We start from the raw sequence: 21,240 nt of genomic DNA, 5'->3' as shown, positions 1-21,240 counted from the left end.
CCTTGCTGGAGAAAGTATGCCACTGGATGATGTGGGAGGTCCTTCTGTATGTGTGTTGCTCATATTGGTTAATGAATAAAGCTGCTTTGGCCTACAGCAGGACAGAATATAGCCAGGCTGGAAGAGACATGGAGAGAGAGTAGACAGAGTAAGGGAGATGCCATGTAGCTGCCGAAGGAGAAGGACACTCCAGAATCTTATTGGTAGGACACAGCCTTAATCTGTCAATACACAGATTAATAGAAATGGGTTAATTTAAGATGTAAGAGTTAACTAGATTCTGGCCTGCAGACATACACACAGACAGAATATTGTATACATAATAAATAAATAAATAAATAAATAAATAAATAAAAGAGTTAACTAGAAATATGCCTAAGATATTGGTCAAACAGTATGGTAATCAATACAGTTTCTGTATGATTATTTTGGTCTGGGTGGCCAAGAAACCAATGTGTGATCTCTGTTTACAGCTGGGGGTGGGCTTTGAGGTTGTAAAAGCCCAATCCAGGACCCATGGCTCTCTCTTTTCATCCTCTCTGTGGATCCAGATGTGGAACTCTCAGATCTCTTGGCTGCTTCTCCAGCACCATGTCTGCCTGTGTGCCACCGTGCTCCCCGTCATGATGATAATGGACTAAACCTCTGAAACCATAAGCAAACCCCCAATTAAATGCCTTCCTTTATATGAGTTGCCTTGGTCATGGAGAACCAAAGAGGAGCAGGGGGAGGGGAAAACCATAAACAGGATCTATTTTCAATAAAAAGGAAAAAAGAAATGATGAAGAATAAAGATTCATACCACAGGGAAAGCCTTTAAGAAGAATCAGAACACCAGACATGGTAGCAATCATTTGGGATCCTAGCCATAGTGGACAAGGCAGGAAATGCTCAAGTTCCAGGACAGCCTGGACCACACAGCAAGACTTTTCTTTCTGAAAATCAAGAGCTGGGATGTAGCTCAGAGGTGGGGGCTTGCCTAGTGTACCCAAAGCTGGGGGTCCAACATCAGAACAGGAAAAACTGGAAAATACCCACAGATGGAATGTCGAATGCCAAACAAAAGTCTAAGGTCCCTAAGGCCTTATCATTTTAGCTTGATTGACTAAAGGTAAGGTGCATATTTCCTGAATCACAGTGTGTAGAGTAAAAAGTACAAATGCACGGATGCCACGCATACAGAGATAACTGTTCCAGTGTATGGCTTCTACACAGATGACCATACAGTCACCATTCTAGACCCAAGGCATGACTTCGGTGTCCGCTGTCCATGTCCCTTCACCATACTGGCTGCATTTCAAGGGCTCAGTGATTATGTGGCTGTGAGTGGGCTGACCTGGAGCCTGGCCTTCACTTCAGACAGTCCCAGGGGTCAAGCTACAGTGGGCAGCTAAATGCAAACCAAACACCAAATGAAGGCCAGGGACACTCATGTAGGTACTTGGAGCTGAGGGGCAGGCACCTCTTTAACTGTGGCCATTATTAAACAGGCATCTGAAGAGGACATGACAGGCACATGTGGCATATACCCGACTTCCACTCCCACCCGGTGCATGTGACAAACCATGGTGTCTGAAGCACCCTGCCCCCAGTTAGGATGACCAAAAATGCTTCTACCCTTACCAGGTCCCCTGCCTGAGACACAGAGCCCCAGAAGGAACCCTGGTTCTATGTGAAAGAAGGAGAGGTGAGCTCGAAGCTTCCATCGCTGTCGCTTGAGCCTTGGACCCTTCTGGAGTTGACGTCATTTTCACTTTATGGAAGGGCAACTGAGTTTCAGACAGGTTAAGTAATTGCCCAAGGTCTCTGAACTCTTACCCTGTAGAGTCAGCAGCCTGCCCCAGCTGCTCCCTCACCCAACCTCCACTCATCACCCCCTCCTCTAACGCAAGAGTTCACCCCCAACCTCAGGATCTTCCAAAAGTTCCCCTGGGGACCAACTGCTATCTGCTATGATGGGATAGAAAACCTCTGGCCTAACCTAAAATGGAAGGTTTTTACCAAACAAAACGGTGTGAGTTTTGGAATAGATCATCTCAGGCTATGATTTCACGTTGGAAGCAGCAGGCCCTGAGTCAAGACCATTCTAACTGACAGCCACCTGCAGTTGCTGTAAGGGTCAGAATTCATCTCTGCTTTCCTGGAACCACCAGCATCCGATATCTGTCCTCCCAGTGATCCATCACCTCCCTGACAGCCACTCAAAGTCCCTCTGGTGGCCAATCCTACACTGAACAGTTTGCACACATTGTCTTCTGTGACACCTTGACTTGGCAGGTGTGTGGGTTGGTGCCATCTCAGAACGAAGCCTGCAGCTCTGCAAAATAGCCAGTGGGGGATGCATACTCCTCCTGGGAGTGAAAACCCAGAAAGGGGTTTGAAAAGGTTTGAAGTTATTTTCTCTAAATAGAAAAGAAAGGATTGTTTTCCTCATGTTATTCTTTTTTAAAAATCACGTAATTTAATCTAAAATATATCCTGGAGATTGCATCAAAATATATGAATATAATAAACATCTGTTCATTATTTGCCAGAAGGCAGAAGCATAATTTATAAAACATGGAAAATCATACGAGTCAAAACAATGCAATCGTTGCTCCACTACTGACCTGTATTGGCTGCGTAGGTTACTTAACACCGTTTGTCCTCGCTAGAAAACAATGGTGATAATGAAAACCCTCTGCCCCCAACACCATCCCAAGCTCACTGGGTGGATGGACAGAAGCTTCTCATGAGAAGTAAATGACAGGACATGATGGTCCCTATAAACCACATCCTTTTATTCCCTGTACGAGATGTTTCGATAAGGACCTGTAGGAATGCAGTCACTAAAGGGTGGCACCTTATGTACCAAACAGAGCCATGACAGTTACGTCCTCACAAGTCTCCTTGTACTTTGGAGTCAAACACTCCCGTTGAAACCCTGGCTTTACACATGTAAGCTATGTGATGTTGCAGGGTAATAGACCTCCCTGGGCCTGCATTTATTTCTCTGTACAGCTGAGTGGTTCCTGAGGTGACAGTGAGGGGGAAATGAGAGACTGAGCAAGATCTCAGTCTCCACAAGTGTCTCACAGGCAAGCATTCTAAGTACCAGCAAGGAGCGGCATGACGGCCAGCTGGATGGAGAAGATGCTCGGCTTCCAGGCCGCTGCTGCCAGCTTCATGTTTGCTTCCTCCTCTGTCTGATACATCTTCACTTTCTTTGGGGCTTTCTTCTTCACCTCTGAATCTTTTCCTTTAACTTTAGAACCAAATGAAATCAATGTTAAGAAGGGATTTACAATGCTTCGATATATGCATTCACATATGCTGCAGAGACCAGGAAGGTTCTGGAAGCTCCTAGAAATCAGGCCTTACTTTTTGTATTGCTGTCTCTTAGGTGACAAGCTATCATCAGCTATTGGAAGCTATGGAGTGAAGGTGTCCCCAACCCCTCTGAGACGAAGGTCACCATGGTGATGACACTGTACTGTGCTCCCACTGCCTAAGTCACTTGAACAGCACATAGATTGGGCTATGGAGCTGAGCTAAATTCCAAGCCCAGTTCCACCTTCCTACAGGAAGGTGGGAGGGGCTTCTAATCCTTGATATTCATCTGTCTAATGGCAGTGGTATGTTGGGAAGAGAACGGGAACACAGAGTAAAATGCTCAGCTCAGCCAGGCCTGGGGGTGATGCCTTTGACCCTAGCACAGGAGACAGAGGCAGGTGGACCCACAGAGGTAAGCTTGAAGCCACCCCAGTCTACATAGAGAGTTCCAGGCCAACCAGGGCTAGATAGTGAGTTCCAGGCCAGCCAGGGCTACATAATGAGACCTTGCCTTAAAGAGAGAAAGAGAGGGAGGGGGAGGGAGGGAGGGAGGGAGGGGAGGGAAGGAGGGGAGGGGAGGGAGGGAGAGGGAGGTGCTTAGCTCAGGTTGGTCTCAGGCAACAGCAGCATTAGCTGTTATCTTGGGGAGCATGGCAGCCAATGGAAAAGTCTAGAGAGCCCAGGCTCGGGTACACACATGGGACAGTTGATTGGAGTCAGAGGGGGCATCTCAGAACAGCTGGAAAGCAGGGACTTTTGGCAACTGGCAGCAACTGGTCATTTTAAGCAGGTGAAACTGCAGGGCCATCCCATCCCATCTCTGAAACAAACTCCAGAACAAACTGCAGAATCATCAGGCAGGTCTCTTGAGCCTGCCTGCACCAGCATCATACAAGGAAGATTTCCCAGGTGTTAACCACAGTATAAACTAGAAAGAGGCAATGAAATAACTTTCACACAAAGCAAGACACCACAAGTGGAGCCAAAGGATGTCATAAACCATGTCCGGGAAGGTCACTTGCCACTGACATCCATAACTAGCGGATGGTGTGAGGCAGATCATGTAAAGTAGGAACTGTGCAAGCCTCTGAAATGCTGGACAGTCACACAGGAAGCCAAAGGTGTATAGTCAATGTGGCTGGACACTGGAAGTGGGAGAAGGGAAGACCTTCAGTACAGATCGCTGAGGACAGTGAAGCCCCACCTAGACAAGAACAACCAAAACCAGGCTCAGACAGCTGTCTTATCCACAAGTCTTCCAAGCAATGAGAACACGGTGGTCACTGCAATGGTGTCAGGGATGGCAAGCCACTTGAGAAATTCAGTGTTCCTTGATAGAATGGGGTGATGAACAGTGGTCTGTCTATCTGACAGGGTGTGCTGCAAAAGTAAGAATGAAGGTAGTGTCCTTACCTATGTGCACATGAGGAAACCTCAGAATTGAAGCTGTGCACAAAGAGCAAGCTGAAGGCGTTGGAGAGCTCCGAGCAATTTCCACGTCCCACAGGAATAAGAACACTTATCTGAACACGTGACAGTGGGTGGGTTGGAGGAAGGAAACAAGAAAGGTCCCTCAAAAAGCAGGATGCCATGAGCATGTATACTGAATCTGTTACCTTTTGTTCCTTAAAAAAGGAAAAAGAGGAGCTAGAGAGATGGCTCCATAGGTGAAGGACTTGTCCCACACGCAAGGGGACCTGAGTTCAAATCTACAGAACTCACACAAAGCCAGACACAGTAGCTGTAGTTCCAGTGCTCCACGGTGAGATGGGAGAGACAGGAGAAGCCCCAGAAGCCAGCCATGCTGGTGTACACAGACACAAAGAAAGTAAGAGACCCTGCCTCAAACAAAGTAGAAGGCAAGGGCAGACTCTCAGGGTCAATCTTCTGACCTCGAAACGTGTATTGTGGCATTCATGGAACCCTATGTGCACACATGCACATGTGCGCACATACACATACCACACACATAAGTATACACATGTAGAAAAAAAAACAAGAACTGGTAAAATATCGCAAAATATTGAATCCTAAATTGTGGCACATAACTTACATTTTCTGAGGATATTTTTATGTCTTCATTCAAAAAGGAATGGTTGGAAAACTCTCACTAAAATCCTTTAAAAATATTTTCAAAAAAAGAGAACCCTCTGGAGGACTTGAAAGATATTTGAATGTGAGTGTGGGGACCACACCTCAGGGCCTCCAAAGTAGAAGAGAGCCTTATGCTGCTGTCTGTGCCTCCAGCACCCAAACAAGAGCAGGAGTCAGTCTCTGTTGCCCCAGGAACCAGCAGATGACTGGCAGGCAAGGAAGCAGCTGCAGCAGCTGCCCCGGACTAAAGTGGAGCAACCCATCCAGGGAAGACTCAACTTCACTGGACACCTGCCTGATTACCAAAACCATGGTGAGAAAGTTCAGACTAAGAATGAGCAGGTAGATTGGGCGGGGTCTAAGGTTTCTGTTGCTGCAATAAAACACCCCCAAAAGCAACTTGGGAAGGAAAGGGTTTGTTTGGCTTACAGACCATAGACCATCATCAGAGAAACCATCAAGAACTCAAGCTGGTGGGAACCTGGAAGCAGGAGCTGAAGTGGAGGCCATGGAGGAAGCTGCTTACTGGCTTGCTCTCCTGGCTAGCTCAGCCTGCTTTCTTAAACAGCACAGGACCACCAGCCCAGTGCTGGCACTGCCCCCAGTGGGCTGGGCCATCCCACATCAATTATTAATCAAGAAAATGCCGCATAGGCGTGCCTACAGGCAAGCTGATGAAGGTGTGTTCTCAGTGAGACTCCTCTTCCCAGATGACTCTAGCTTGTGTCAAGATGGAAAAAAAATCTTAACCAGGACAAATGGCTTCTGAGGATTCTTGTTGCTCTGCAGGCAAAGATATCATACTGTATGAGACAGCCTATAACATAAGATGCTGTGCCCTTCATCTCCCCAAGGAGCAAATGGTTTTTCTATATAGTTTTTCTATAACCCCAACAACCTGGAGTCTACCCACAAACATGGTACTACCATGCCATGTTCCAACTGTTCATTGGGAAGTTTGCTTTAGAGAGTAGACATTTTCATGTCTACATTCCCTCAACTCATAGACCAGGAATCTAAAACTACTGTGGAGTGGAAAGGAAGAAAATTCTGTGGGTGAGTGAATGGACAGACCGATGAATGGATGGATGGATGGATGGATGGACGGACGGACGGACGGACGGATGGATGGACAGACAGGCAAGTGGATGAATGGATGGGTGGGTGGGTGGGTGGGTGGGTGGGTGGGTGGATGGATGGATGGGTAGATGGGTAGATGGATGGATGGATGGATTGGTAGAAGGGCAAGTAAAAGTGTATATAATACAGTATAGCATAGTATAGCATAGCATAGCATAGTATAGTATAGTCAGATGCCAAACAATCTTATTCAAATACCTTAAATTTAAATATTTCATAACTTTTCAAGTCTAATGTTATAAAACATCAAAATCCCATCACAACTTACATTGAGACTTTTGCTTTTCTATCATGTTTGTTAAGCTGCCCAATGATGCCCTCTCGATGATTTCACTGATCTCCATCATGGTTGTTCCAGCCAAAGAAACAGTTGTTTTCACAGTGCCCCGTCTAGAAAATGCTCACAGAGACAGGACAGTGAAGAGAAGCATACAGGCACCATGTCTCGAGAATCTGCTCACTGGGCCTTCCATACTTCTTAAAAGTATATGCACGTGAATGGCCTCGGGATTTTGTCAAATGTGGATGATGTCTCAGGAGCCAGGGGCAGTCTGGGACTCATTAAGTCCACCAATCTCCCTAGTAACAGTGATCAATGGGCCACACTTGTATGACCAGAGCTCAAACCAACTAGAAAACGTAAAGAAAAATAATATATTCTCAAAGTATCTAAAACTATGAAACATCTAAGAACTCTCAAGAATTATCCACAGCATCTACGGGAAGTGGATATTAACTCCACTAAAGTCTATAAAGAGGGTGCATGTTTATGTAAAAGGATATGCCATGATCATGGGTGGGGCAACATCAAATAAACATCAATTTTCTCAAATTAATATGAAAATTCAATGAAAAACGATATTTAAAAGTCAAAAGTGTTAGCTAGACATGACTGCATGCACCTTCAGACCCACACTCAAGAGGTTTAGGCAGGAGATTGGCTTGATCTTGAGAGTGTGAACCTAGCCTGAGCAAAAGGGACTGTTGCCAAAGAAGACGGAGCAGAGGAAGCCAACTCTGCCTACTGTGTGGTCCTGTATCTACTCAGCGCCACAGACCCACAGCTGGGTTTCTGTTCTCCACCCGGCTTCTCCAGAACCAGCTTGACTCTCTGGGGACCCAAGACGGCGACTTTCTGAAAGCCCTAGCCGAAACTCCACAGACTGAGACTGCAGGCTGAAACCCTGACCCCAAACTAGCTTTCTGACTAAACTCACTGGAGGCACTCGTTGCCTTGTGCGAGAGTGGGGAGTGATAGTCCAATCTGACCAGCTAACATGGAGGGTCCGTCTCTGAAAAACACTCCTGCCAAGAGGCGGTGGGTGCCGATCTGGGGCACCTGGCAGCACCAACTTCCTTTCCTTCTCAGGTCTTTCTCTTTCCCTTGGTTGCTTCACCTCCACCTTAACCAAAACCAGCAAAAAAGGTGTCTAATGACCTAAAGCAGGGCCAGTGAGGAGGGGCCTTACTCTGACACCAAGTAAGCAACTCTCCTTACCGAGATGCAGAAGGGTCCTCCATCTTGAGTAATTTTTCATATTCGTCACCATTCTTAGCAGGGGTTTCAGGCTCTGCTTGGTGAGAATCAAACATTACCAAGAGGCTCCAAGCTTCACTCCGTGCTGGTCCCAGCAAATGATGTCCCTGCTCATTTCAGGGACACATCTGCTGGTGGAGGCCTAACACAGCAGCCCTCAGAAAGCAGGGTGTCTTCATGAATGAAGGACACACACCAGATGAATTCCCATTATTGGGCAAAGGAAGGTGCGTGGAGCCCGACCCACCGAGAAGAAGCAAGGTCTCCTCTAGATGAAAGTGTCCACTTCAGCTGCTTAGCAGTACACTGTGGAATAGTCGCAAGTTCCCAGCTCTAGGGAAGGGTCAGCTAAACTACCGTCCATGCAGATAAAATACTATATAACATAATACAACCCAGCCACGACAAACGAAGTTTACAGACAGAGTTTAAGGACATAGGGGCTTCTTGTGATAATATACAAACCCTCCGAAGACAGAAGTGCTATGTGTATCTTGGGTAAACCCATATGCTAAAAACAAAAACAAAATGAGTCCTAGGGCAAAAACAGAGAAATGCGATGGAACACAACAACCAAAACACCTCATCAACTACAACTGGTGATGGGATCGTAGATTATTTCCTCACGTTTTTATACTTTTCTATAGTGACTGGGTTTTCTCTTAAAATTAACTTCCAGAGCCCAAAAATGTCTTATTGTGTTTTCTTTTGTTTTGTTTTGAAGTTGTGAAAAAATATCCATTAAATCGGCTGCATGCTGGCTCATGGTTGCAATTCCAACATTTAGGAGGCTAAGACTTCACATTCAAGGACAGCCTGGCCTACTGGCCTGCAGAGCAAGTTCTAAGCCAGGCTTGTAAGACCCTGGCTCAAAAAATCAAAAGAGGGAAAGAGAAGGGGGAGAGAAGACAGGGCAGGGCAAGGGAGAAGAATCAGCCATCAAAATCAAGCCGCCCAGGGGCACGGGAACAATGACTGGACGGACCATGGATGCATACTGGCCTGTCTCCTAGCACAGTGCTGAGCTCAGGTGTCCACGGCCATCACTCCTCACCTTGTAGAGGCTTCAAGTATTTTTCTGCCTTTTCCTGATCACCTGGTGAATTCACCTCTCTCGACTCCTCGAGGACAACGCTGGGTTTTTCCCTGGTAACTGCAGACAACCTTTTCTGATTTAAAACCAAAAGTTTCACTTCCTCTGGAATGAGAAAATGGATACGTCAAAAATGCCTACTGGACACCTACCACACCCAGTCTTCTGGCACCTCCGGTGGACAAACGCAGAGGACAGAGGATAAGCTACGTACACTGCCACCAAATACTAGGAGGCGCAGCCACACACCTGTTAGGGCCAAGTGCTTGCACCTCAGATTCCCCCAAGCACCTGTGCATGCCATGCCACTGGATCTCCTCATTTCACTGCAAGGAAGGAGATGCCATGTTCCTCATCTATATGTGAGGTAACTTTTCCACACCAGAGTTTTGAGAACAGAGGTTCTCAACCTGTGGTCCCCACCATATCAGATACCCTGCATCTCAGATGTTTGCGTTATGATTCATAACAGCAGCAAAATTAGAGTTAAGAAGTAGCAACAAGATAACTTTATGGTTGGGAGCCACCACATGAAGAACCGTCTTAAAGTATTGACGCATTAGGAAGGTTGAGAACCACCACACTAGAAGAACCAGGCCTGAAAGCACTCGTTGCTCCAAGCCAGGGAGCCGCACCCCCAGGTCAGTCCCTCTCAGCGTGGAGACTCCCACTCATGACAGTGTCAAGCACTCCGTGAATGCGCTGTGAATGTGTGAGGGGGGAGCCGCATCCCCAGGCCAGTCCCTCTCAGCATGGAGACCCCCACTAGTGTCAAGCACTCCGTGAATACGCTGTGAATGTGTGAGGGGGTAAAGTGAAGATGATCATGGGAACTTCCAGAAAGAAGTGAAAAGGACGTTAAATTTGACTCATTGATGGAAGGCAAATCAAAGTTTTGGAGAAAGCAATGGGACAGAGAGGCCCCTGCGATGTAGCCAGCTGCCAGAAGGAAGCCCTGTGAGGAGCCAGTGTCCCGAGTAAAGGGGAGGGGCTCCCACAAAAAAATGGAACCTGAGGAAGCAAGTCCTAAAAGGCCTTCAATGAAACACAGGGGTCAACTGGACACTGGCCGCAGTGGCAGGAGGGAGGAGACTGGGGTAGGGAGAAAGATGCTAAGAGAGTGGGATTGATGCAGACAGGTACACAGGACAGGGCTCCAGAAAGCCTCAGTCAAGGAGGAAGCAGGTGCTGGGAGAGGGTCAAGAACAGGGCATAGGAGAAGCCACCACAGCATCTGTGGATTTCAAGAATCATGCCATTTGCAGCAAGCACTGAACATCCAAGGAGCTGAGCGTGAGGAAACACAAAGGAAGCTCGACCATAGACGTCCCGTTAAGACCACTGACCTCCAACACGTGATCTGCCAAACAAATGTCCTTCTGCAATACAGAACAGAACTCTTAGGGTGTTTCTTTTTTTTTTTTATTTTCCTTTCTTTTTTTTATCAATTTTTATTGAGCTCTACATTTTTCTCTCTGCTCCCCTCCCTGCCTCTCCCCTCCCCTTCAACCCTCTCCCATGGTCCCCATGCTCCCAATTTACTTAGGAGATCTTGTCTTTTTCCACTTCCCATGTAAATTAGATCCATGTATGTCTCTCTTAGGGTCTTCATTGTTGTCTAGGTTCTCTGGGATTGTGAATTGTAAGCTGGCTTTCTTTGCTTTATGTCTAAAAGCCACTTATGAGTGAGTACATATGGTATTTGTCTTTCTGGGTCTGAGTTATCTCACTCAATATGATGTTTTCTAGCTCCATCCATTTGCCTACAAAATTCAAGATGTCATTTTTTTTTCTGCTGTGTAGTACGCCATTGTGTAAATGTACCACAATTTCCTTATCCATTCTTCAGTCAAAGGGCATTTAGGTTGTTTCCAGGTTCTGGCTATGACAAACAATGCTGCTATGAACATAGTTGAGCACATGTCCTTGCGGTACGATTGAGCATCCTTTGGATATATAGCCAAAAGTGGTATTGCTGGGTCTTGAGGAAGACCTAATTTTCTGAGAAAACGCCACACTGACATCCAAGGGAGCTGTACCAGCTTGCATTCCCACCAGCAATGCAGAAGTGTTCCCTTTACCCCACAATTCCTCCAGCATAAGTTGTCATCAGTGGTTTTGGTCTTGGCCATTCTCACACTTGTAAGATGGAATCTTAGAGTTGTTTTGATTTGTATTTCTCTGATGGCTAAGGATATTGAGCATTTCCTTAAGTGTATTTCAGCCATTTTAGATTCCTCTGTTGAGAGTTCTCTGTTTAGGTCTGTACTCCAGTTTTTTATTGGATTATTTGTTCTTTTGATAACCAATTTCTTGAGTTCTTTGTATATTTTGGAGATCAGCCCTCTGTCTGATGTGAGGTTGGTGAAGATCTTTTCCCATTCTGGAGGCTGCTGTTTTGTCTTGTTGACCGTGTCCTTTGCTTTACAGAAGCTTCTCAGTTTTAGGAGGTCCGATTTATTATTTGTTTCTCTCAGTATCTGTGCTACTGGGGTTATATTTAGGAAATGGTCTCCTATGCCAATGTGTTCAATTGTACTTCCCACTTTCTCTTCTATGAGGTTCAGTGTGGCTGGCTTTATGTTGAGGTCTTTGATCCATTTGGAGTTGAGTTTTTTTTAAATATTTATTTATTTATTATGTATACAATATTCTGTCTATGTGTATGCCTGCAGGCCAGAAGAAGGCACCAGACCCCATTACAGATGGTTGTAAGCCACCATGTGGTTGCTGGGAATTGAACTCAGAACCTTTGGAAGAGCAGGCAATGCTCTTAACCTCTGAGCCATCTCTCCAGCCCTGGAGTTGAGTTTTATGCATGGTGATAGATATGGATCTATTTTTACTTATCTACATGTTGATATCCAGTTATTCCAGCATCATTTGTTAAATATGCTTTATTTTTTCCATTTTGTGTGGGTTAATATCTGGGTCTTCTATTCAGTTCCATTGGTCCTCCTGTCTGCTTTTATGCCAATACCAGGCTGTTTTCAGTACTGTAGCTCTGTAGTAGAGTTTGAAATCAGGGGTTGTAATGCCTCCAGAAGTTCCTTTATTGTACAGTATTATTTTGGTTATCCTGATTTTTTTGCTTTTCTATATGAAGTTGAGTATTGTTCTTTAGAGGTCTGTGAATAATTTTGCTGGGATTTTTATAGGCATTGCATTGAATCTGTAAATTGCTTTTGTTTAGATTGCCATTTTTATTATGTTAATTCTACCTACCCAAGAGCATGGGAGATCTTTCCGTTTTCTGGTGTTTTCTTCAATTTCTTTCTTCAAAGATTTAAAATTTTTGTCATACAAGCCTTCCACTTGTTTTGTTAGAGTTTTTCCAAAATATTTTATTTATTTATTTGTGGTATTATGAAAGGTGGTATTTCTCTGATTTCTTTCTCAGACCATTTATCATCTGTGTGCAGGAGGGCTACTGATTTTTTTTTAGTTAATCTTGTATTCTGCTACATTACTAAAAGTGTTGATGAGTTGTAGAAGTTCCTTGGTAGAATTTTTGGGGTCACTTATGTAAACTATAGTAACATCATCAGCAAACAGTGAGAGTTTGACTTCTTATCTGATTTGTGTCCCCTTGATCTCCTTTTGGTGTCTTATTGCTCTAGCTGGGACCTCAAGAACTATATTGAATAGATATGGCGAAAGTGGACAACCTTGACTTGTTCCTGATTTCAGTGGAATTGCTGTGAGTTTCTCTCCATTTAGTTTGATGTTGGCTGTTGGCTTCCTGTATATTGCCTTTATTATTGTTTGGTATGTTCCTTTTATTCCTTCTCTCCAAGACCTTTATCATGAAGGAATATTGTATTTTGTCAAAGACTTTTTCAGCATCTAATGAGACGATCATGTAGTTTTATTTTTCAGTTTATTTATATGGTGGAGTACATTGACAGGTTTTCATATGTTGAACCATCCCTGCATCTCTGGGATGAAGCCGACTTGATCATGGCAGATCATTTTTCTAATGTGTTTTTGGATTCAATGAAGTATATCTCTTGAGATGTATCTGAGGTCATCTTTGCAACCACTCACATTCATGTTTACATGGGTTGGGAGCTGGGATTTACCAGCTCCCAGTGTTACCACAACATTGCCTGCTTTCCTGCCAGCTTGGCACCTCAGGCTTCCACGTCAGGGACCCCATGACTTCCAGTGTGATCGCTGGAGTGAACCAGGGCTGCGGGGTTTGCTCCCACTGCACCCTCAGTAATGTGACAATCTGACAGCCATGCAGGAGGAAAGTGAGTGAGATACATTCTCAAGCATGGTGTCATTTAGCATAAAGGTTAAGGATTGAAATTTTCTGCCAGCTAAAGTTTCAGCATCTGTCTCTCCTCTTAGGGTGTTTCTATCCTCACAAGAAGTAAGGTGTCCACTAGGTATCTTTAAAGACAGATCCACAAGGAAGCTATGAATAATGACCATCTCTGGACAGACACTGTATGATTTTACTTTTTCCTCCTTTTTTGTAGAAATTTCTAACTTATTTTTTTTAATCTAGTGAATATATACTGTTCCTTTAATGGAAAAAATGTATTTAAAATAAAAGGCAGGGACACCAGGATTGGGACAGAGCACAGGGAAAAGATCTTGCTGTAGCTCCAAGCACCCTAGGCAGAGGCCGTAGGCCTTCCTGCCTGCAGGGCCCAGCACTAGTGAGGCTGCAAGGGAACAACAGTTCCAGGTCATCTGGGCAGGTTAGTAATATCCTATCTCAAGGTAAACTTGGGAGAGGGCCATGAAAAGAGGCTGGAGTGCTAGCTCAGAAGTAGAGCATTTGCCTAGCACACACAAGACCCTGGGATCCATTCAGACATCAGTTTATTGTCCTGGAGGGGTAGCATTTGTGTATATGGATTTGTGTTTGAAGGGGGGAGAGTCCATGCAGAGGCCAGAGGTTGAAGTTGAGTGCCTTCCTCAATTACACTCTACCTTAGTTTTTGAGACAGTTTCTCATTAAACCTGAAACTCACCAGTTTGGCCAGGCTGGTGGTCACCAGTTCCAGGGTCCCTTATCTCTACCTCCCCAAAACTACGGTTACAGGTGCACTCGCCACATCCTTCTCCTTCTCATGAGATTCAGAAGGTCAGATTTGGGTTCTCATATTTGTATAGCAGAGACTTACCAACTGAGCCACCACCCCAGCTGGAAGAGGTAAAATTCTTAAGTCTCTTTCTTTTCCTGGAAGTAGAGACAGAACCCGGAAACTCATACATGCAACACGTGCCCGTTCCCACTAAACTGTACACACAAGAGAAACCCTTCTTTTGTTTCTTGGTATCCCTGTTTAACTTTGCGTAAACATACAATATCAGTTTGGGGAGACAGGCTAGTGATGGTAACTCACCTCAGAGATGCTGTGGAAGCAAAGGTAAGGGAGGCACATAGACACGGCCCAAGTGCACAGACATGCCACGACTGCCCAGGTGTGTCCTGTGTTCATGACACACAGAGAGCACTGTATGCTCCAGGTTAATGATGAGGCCACAAAGAGCATTGGCTTTTATTCTGATATTACAGATTCAAAATCCCCTATCTTAAATGCTTGGGATTTAGAACTCTTTTCTGATTCTGGAATATTCTCTTATATAAATGAAGTGCCCTAGGGGAAGCCACCCAGCTCTAAACAGGAGATTCCTCCATGATGTGTGAACACTCCATTCGTTGTCTGGAGGGGACATTACAAGGTACTTTGATGAGCCTTTGTTTTGACCATGATCTGTCACGAGACTTCAGCTGCGGAATTTCCCACTTAAGCTACTGTGGTAACACTCGAAAAGTACCAAACCTGACATCACTTCAGACTTTAGATTTCTGGGCTAGATATGTCCAACCTGTGGTGAGAAAACACAAGTTGCCAGAAACACTTAAGATACAAGCGAAGCACCTGACTTACCGAAAGATTCTGGGTCTTCCGTGTAAGCGGCTGTCTTCAGTCGGTGGTATCTGACCTTCTTAGAGACTTTGTCCTTGGTGTCCCAGAGCTTCAAGGTGATTTTGTGGAAGTTTATTTTCTTTAATAATTCCTTCGTCATATTGACATTGAAAGTCTGGCTCCAAGACACCCAAATTTTGTCATCTTCTCGCCATGGCTTCACAGTCTGTGTAAACACGATTCAGAGACTGGGAAATGAAGGACCAACCTACAGACTAGGCTCTTCCCACAGCCTACCCCCAGCAACAACATAGCAGATATGACACCCTCTCTCCTAGCTCCAAATCCCAGAAAAGTAGGTTCCTGTGTACTGGACCCTGTCAAGGTCACCAGTTCCTTGAAAATTAAAATCTAAGCAAATGCATGCATAGTGTCCCTGGTGGTTACTTCCCAGTGATGACTCCCAAACCATTGCAGGCGTTTCCATGTGTGCATGCATGCTGGAATAGTCCTTGCACATGAACATTCTCACACATGTGTATATATACACATACTAAGAATGCTCAGCACTTAAAAATTAAAATAAAAGGGCTGGAGAGATGGCTCAGAGGTTAAGCGCACTGACTGCTCTTCCAGAGGTCCTGAGTTCAATTCCCAGCAACCACATGGTTGGCTCACAACCATCTGTAATGAGATCTGGTGCCCTCTTCTGGCATGCAAGCATATATGGGAGGAATGTTGTATACATAATAAATAAATCTTTAAAAAAAATAAAATAAAACATTCAAGAAACATTCAAGAAAGAACAGGGTAAAGCCATCTAAAGAAGCCGTCCATTCTGCATCTCACTCATGAGATTACCCATAATCCCACATATCTAGAAAGCTCCAATATTGGGTCTGCTGCATATCAGCGGGGCATCCTCTGCATACTCAGTGTGACACTCCATGAAAATATACACACACATACACACACACATACACACACACCACACACATACACACACACATACACACACCACACACATACACACACACACATACACACACACCACACACATACACATACACACCACAAACACACACATACACACACTATACACACACATACACACACACCACACACATACACATACATACACACACACCACACACATACACACACAGATACACACATCACACACATACACACACACATGAACACACACACACACACGAACACCACCCACCTTTATTCCTGACTCCAGAAACACTTTGGCTACGCCAGGAAACACCACAACATCAACTTTTTTGGGTTCTATATCATCGGGCAGGAAAAAATACTCAATGTGGTAGAATCGACGAGCCTTGGCAGCAGCCCGGCTGTCTGGTTTAGGGGTTTTCTTTTTCTCGGCAAAACTTGCAGCTTTTACCTTTTGACCTAGAAGACACAAGTTTCAGGAGCCTTGTTCTAACCTTTGGGAAATCACAAGTTCCCCAAGGCAAGAAACATGGCTGTAGTTTGGGAATGACTCCAGCTGTCCATGTGCTCCTGGTCAGTGTTGCTATCGGGAAGTAGTGGAAGGTAAGAGCTGGGAGTCCAGCCAGTCTATCTCAATCATGAGGTTTCAGGCCAAGTGAGAGTTTCAAAATATAAGGAAAACATCCTGAGGAACAACACACAAGGCTGGCCTTTGGCTTCCACATATACATGGACACACATACACACAGCATGTGCACACAGAGAAAGAGACAGACAGAGAGAGAGAGAGACTGTCTTTTGAAGAATAGTAACTGAAAAACTCTGGAAGCAAGTCAAGTATCCATCAGTGAGGGGTAGGAGAGGACTGGAGTATAGCTCAGGGATGGAGCACTTGTTCAGCCACAGTGTCTAAGGTATCCATGTTTAAATGTAAGTGGTAAACCAGGATTACGGGATCTCACTTCTAAACTAGATAGATAGAAGATAGATAGATAGATAGATAGATAGATAGATAGATAGATAGATAGATAGACAGATGTCTATATTGAGGGTGTTGTGATGTCTAATCTTGATCATCAACTTGATTGCCTTTAGAATTAACTAAAACCCAAGATGCTGGCCCCCCTTCAAAGCATTTTCTTGATCAGATTATTTGAAACAGGAAAATGCTTCCCAAACCTGGGCAATAATTTCTGGTGGCAGCCCAGATAAAAAGGACAGAGAAGAAAACCTTGCTTCTTGCTACCTTGCTCTCATTCCCCCTGGCGAGTCCATCTGTGCTGTTGCTGTGACATTCCTTCTCCAATATTAGAACCAACGCCTTCAGAACTCCAGAGTAGACTGAGGACCAGCAGCTCTCCAGGGATCCCCCAGGCCTTCAACATCAGACCAGAACTGCGCAGACGCCCAGCCCTAGGAACTGAACAACTACCAGATTCTTGGCTCTCTGGTACGAAACAGCCATCTTCAGGTTACTCAGACTACATCCTGTAGCTCAATCTAATAAATCCCTTTAAGATTTATATGAAATCACCTGGGAGATGAGCCTTTGGACAAGTGATTGAAATGGAAAGACACACCCACTGTGGGCGGCACCATTCCCTGGCTGGGATGCTGGGCTATAGATATGGAAAAGAGGACTGAGCCAGGGCCCTCCTCATCTCTCCCTGCCTCTTGTCTGTGAATGCCCTGCAAGCTCGCAACACTGGGGCTTGCAGCCTTGATAGGCTGTAGAACTGAGTCAGAAAATAAAGTTGCATTTGTCAGGGCATTGTTATCACAGCAACAGAAAAAGAAACTAAGACAAGGAGGAAGTAATGGATCTAGACATGATTCCCTGCTAGAGTTGTGTCAAGGGTCTTGTGAAGCTCTGAAGACGTGTTCTGCAAATCCCCTTGGGTGAAAATGATAAAAATAAGAACGGCATGTTCGCGACATGCTGCAAGGACACGCAGGCCAAAGGTTGCTCAGCTGAGCACTGGTTTTCATTTGGCTGGTTTCGGACAGATGATTTTTCCAATTTGTTTTGCTTGATGTCAACAGGCCCAAGATTTAGAAGGGAAAAAAAAAGCACCAATGGAAAGAGGAGGTCCCCACCAATGACAAAGGTTTGAATCCCCAAGCAGATAGCTCAATTATAACAAGACAGAATTGCAAGGAGAAGAGTCAATCAAATGGGGGTACTTAGAGGAGGAAGGGATGAGAATCACAAGCTGAAGCACTGTTTTCTGCCCCTGCTGAACCGTGTGGATTGCTCTAGCAGGAACGAAAATAGCAGGAGGCAGCCAGAGACTTGAAGAACTGTGGCCTATGTGTTGGTTACTGAGATCATGTCTGTGTGTTGGTTACTGAGTTCATTGGCGTGAGATGCCGGCAAAGCAGCTTAGGGAAGTAGGTCCTTTTTGGCTCACAGTTCCAGAGGATATAATCCACCATGACCCTGGGAGTTATGACCATGGGAGCAGGTAGTAGTTGGCCACATTGTATCCACAGTCAGAAAGCAGAGAGGGAGGAACGCTGGTGCCTGTCTCCCTTTCTCCTTCTTACTTCTGGACTCTGGCCCACAGAAGAGTGAGGCCCACATTTAGAGCTGGCCTTCCACCTCAGTTAACCTAGCCCAGATCACCCCCCTCATAGACACAGCCAGCTGTCTGCTTCCATGGTGAAATTCCCATCAAGTTGGTGATCAAGATAAACCATCACAGAGTAGGTTAGCCCTCTGTGTGCACAGACCTGTCCAGACTACGCAAGCTAGCCCATCTACAAGAAGTACAAGTAAAGACATATGGAACAGAGGAAGGAAGGTCACCTGTCCAAGCCCAACCTAGACTGGCAACCAGATGAGGAAAACAATGGCTCCCATTTACAATGAGCAAGTGTGGGCCCCTATTGTGTCTGCTACCCTACTAAACTGATACACTTCTTGACTCAAGAGACTTTGGTCAATGAATCTGGGATGTATCTTAAGAAAGGCGTTGAGTAATGAACAAGCTGTTTGTGGGAAACAAGTCTTATCTTCTGCAAAGTTGTTCAGCTGGGAAGAAGAGGAGGTAGGGAGGAGAGACAGAGAGAGAGAGAGAGAGAGAGAGAGAGAGAGAGAGAGACAGAGACAGAGAGAGACAGAGAGAGAGAGAGAGAGAGAGAGAGAGAGAGAGAGAGAGAGAGAGAGAGAATATGAAAATGACCTGCTTCTTGGTGTACTTGGTGAGTCACACAGTTGCTTTCATGCCTAGCCAACAGCTAGCTCCCCTGAATCTTCTGTTCTTTTTCTGACCTCTGCCTCAGTTGGTGCCAGCCACTCTCCATGAAAGGGGACTGGGTGGAGAGAAAGGAGGCGGGCTATGGGCCCTCAGCTTCAGAGGCAGCCAGCAGCGGTATCCTGCTGCCTTGTGCACAAGGAAAGCTCCCCTTTAGCACCTACCTGTTAGTGCAGGGAAGGCCAGCGAGATGACGAATCTGCAGGGGACAACCTGGGGGACATCAGGGGTAAAGGGGCAGGATGTCCCCTCCGAGGAGTGCAGGCTGCTGAACTGGTCCTCAGAATCCCACTCATGTGCTGGGGTTCTGGATTTTAGGTATTCCTCCGTCTCATATTCGCTTGCTGACTGGTAAGCACTAGCCATGGAGGAGAGGGGCCCCACGCTTGCTCTGTCCTCTTCCTCCCAGTCCCAGGCCTGCAGGGCCATGTTGTGCAGCACTAGAAGGTCCTGGTGGGAGACAGCAAAGACCCCAGGAGTAAACCTGCCCAGAGCAGGAAGCCGCACCGTCCCAGGCCCATCTCTGTCTTATTTCCAATGCCCCAGGCTTCCGTGGAGGCCCGCTATACAGTGAGTTCCACATTTGGGGAGCAGGAATGGGTGAAGAAACCAGAGAGTGACAGCTGGCAGTGACAATCAGTGATGTTCTTCTGACCTGAGCCCAGTTACTCCTCTCTCGGGAGTGAGGAGTTGGTCAGTGGGTGCTCTGGACGTACAGATCCAGGTGAGCCTAGGTCACCGCTGACCCAGGAGGCACCCGAAGCTCTGACTCCTCTCAAGAGGCTGAGGCAGCGTCCTGGATGTGGACCCAGCACAGAACAGACAGCCGCCACTCGCAGAAAGGGGAACTGAGCCGGGCACCCTGGTACACACAGGACCCTAAGAAGAATCCCTGAGGCAAGACACGGAGAACTCTGGCTCAGGTATCACTCAGGTTTCTAGCCACAGGACCCTGACTGTCAGAAAGTCGGTGCCTGGGGGACCTGGGGCGTCTGAGGTGAAATAGAGACTGAACCCAAGCTCAAGGGTTACCTGTGAGTAGGCACACTTGTTGGTTCCTGCACCTGCTGCGCAGTTGCAGCCACTCTGATCAGGGAAGCTGAGCGCAGGCGCCTAAGGGTAGCAGATCCCTAAGGGACTTTTGTTAGGCGGTTGCCAGGAGACCTCAGCCCACGGCTGGGGGCGGGGCTTTCTTCCCCCGACTGAGTTCGGCTCCTGCCTGCAGGCTCTGGGAACCTTCTTTGAGCTCACTAAGGGGCTGGCAGTCGAGAAGGGGCTTCTCGCGATGTGGCTTCTGCGTGGTCTTGGTGCACCAGACCAGTCAAAAAGGTGAAAAGCAGATTCGGAAAGCTATTGCCTTCACCCATTCGCCCATTTACCCAATATTTAAAGAAAAAAAAAACCTGTCATTCTGAACTCCAGACCTTTTGTGCGCCTGGCTGCTGGATTCTCTCGATAGCTCCACCCACTCTCGCCTCCCACGCTTAAAAAAGGTGAAAGAAGAGATGGTCTGTCTCTACATACTCAGACCCCAAAAAAACCTCTGGTTAGATTTCCTGCTTCTGGGGCTGATGTCCTAAAAATATCGTGAAAATTCCGTTTCCCTGAAATGAGAATACTGGGTTAGAAGGGTAAAGCATTCTACCCACTGCAAAAACGTTACAGCATGGCCTGAAACCTAGACTCCCGGCCACCAAAACCTGCGCTCCTCTGTGAATCCTACCCACACTGAAGCACCTTGGCTAAGCACCCTAACTGCTGCCCCTGACCCGGAAGACCACAACACATCAAGTGGCCTGAGCCAGAGGAGCAACCCACGTTGGATTGGCCAGACAGGACAGGGATGGACTTCAAGAGGTAACAAAGGCCAGGCAGGCAGAGTAATGAAAGCGAGAAAACCCATGCAGAAGAAATGACGGAGACAAGGCCTAGAGGGGTGAAGACTCAGACAAGTTC

At 46.1% G+C, this 21,240-nt stretch overlaps 1 protein-coding gene across 1 annotated transcript; it reads right to left on the bottom strand.

The window, feature by feature from the left end:
- Positions 1-3,086: 3,086 nt before the first annotated feature.
- Cfap92 (cilia and flagella associated protein 92 (putative)) lies at positions 3,087-19,713 on the bottom strand. The gene is given in 7 exon segments (XM_057788920.1): positions 3,087-3,244; positions 6,815-6,946; positions 8,022-8,149; positions 9,131-9,281; positions 15,080-15,293; positions 16,296-16,486; positions 19,449-19,713. Coding segments are annotated over 7 exon segments (1,239 nt in total).
- Positions 19,714-21,240: the final 1,527 nt, after the last annotated feature.

Source organism: Chionomys nivalis, chromosome 1, assembly GCF_950005125.1.
Source record: "Chionomys nivalis chromosome 1, mChiNiv1.1, whole genome shotgun sequence".
Taxonomy (NCBI): Eukaryota; Metazoa; Chordata; class Mammalia; order Rodentia; family Cricetidae; genus Chionomys; species Chionomys nivalis.
Note: the sequence above shows the minus strand (reverse complement) of the source record. Positions and strands in the feature narration are given on the sequence as shown.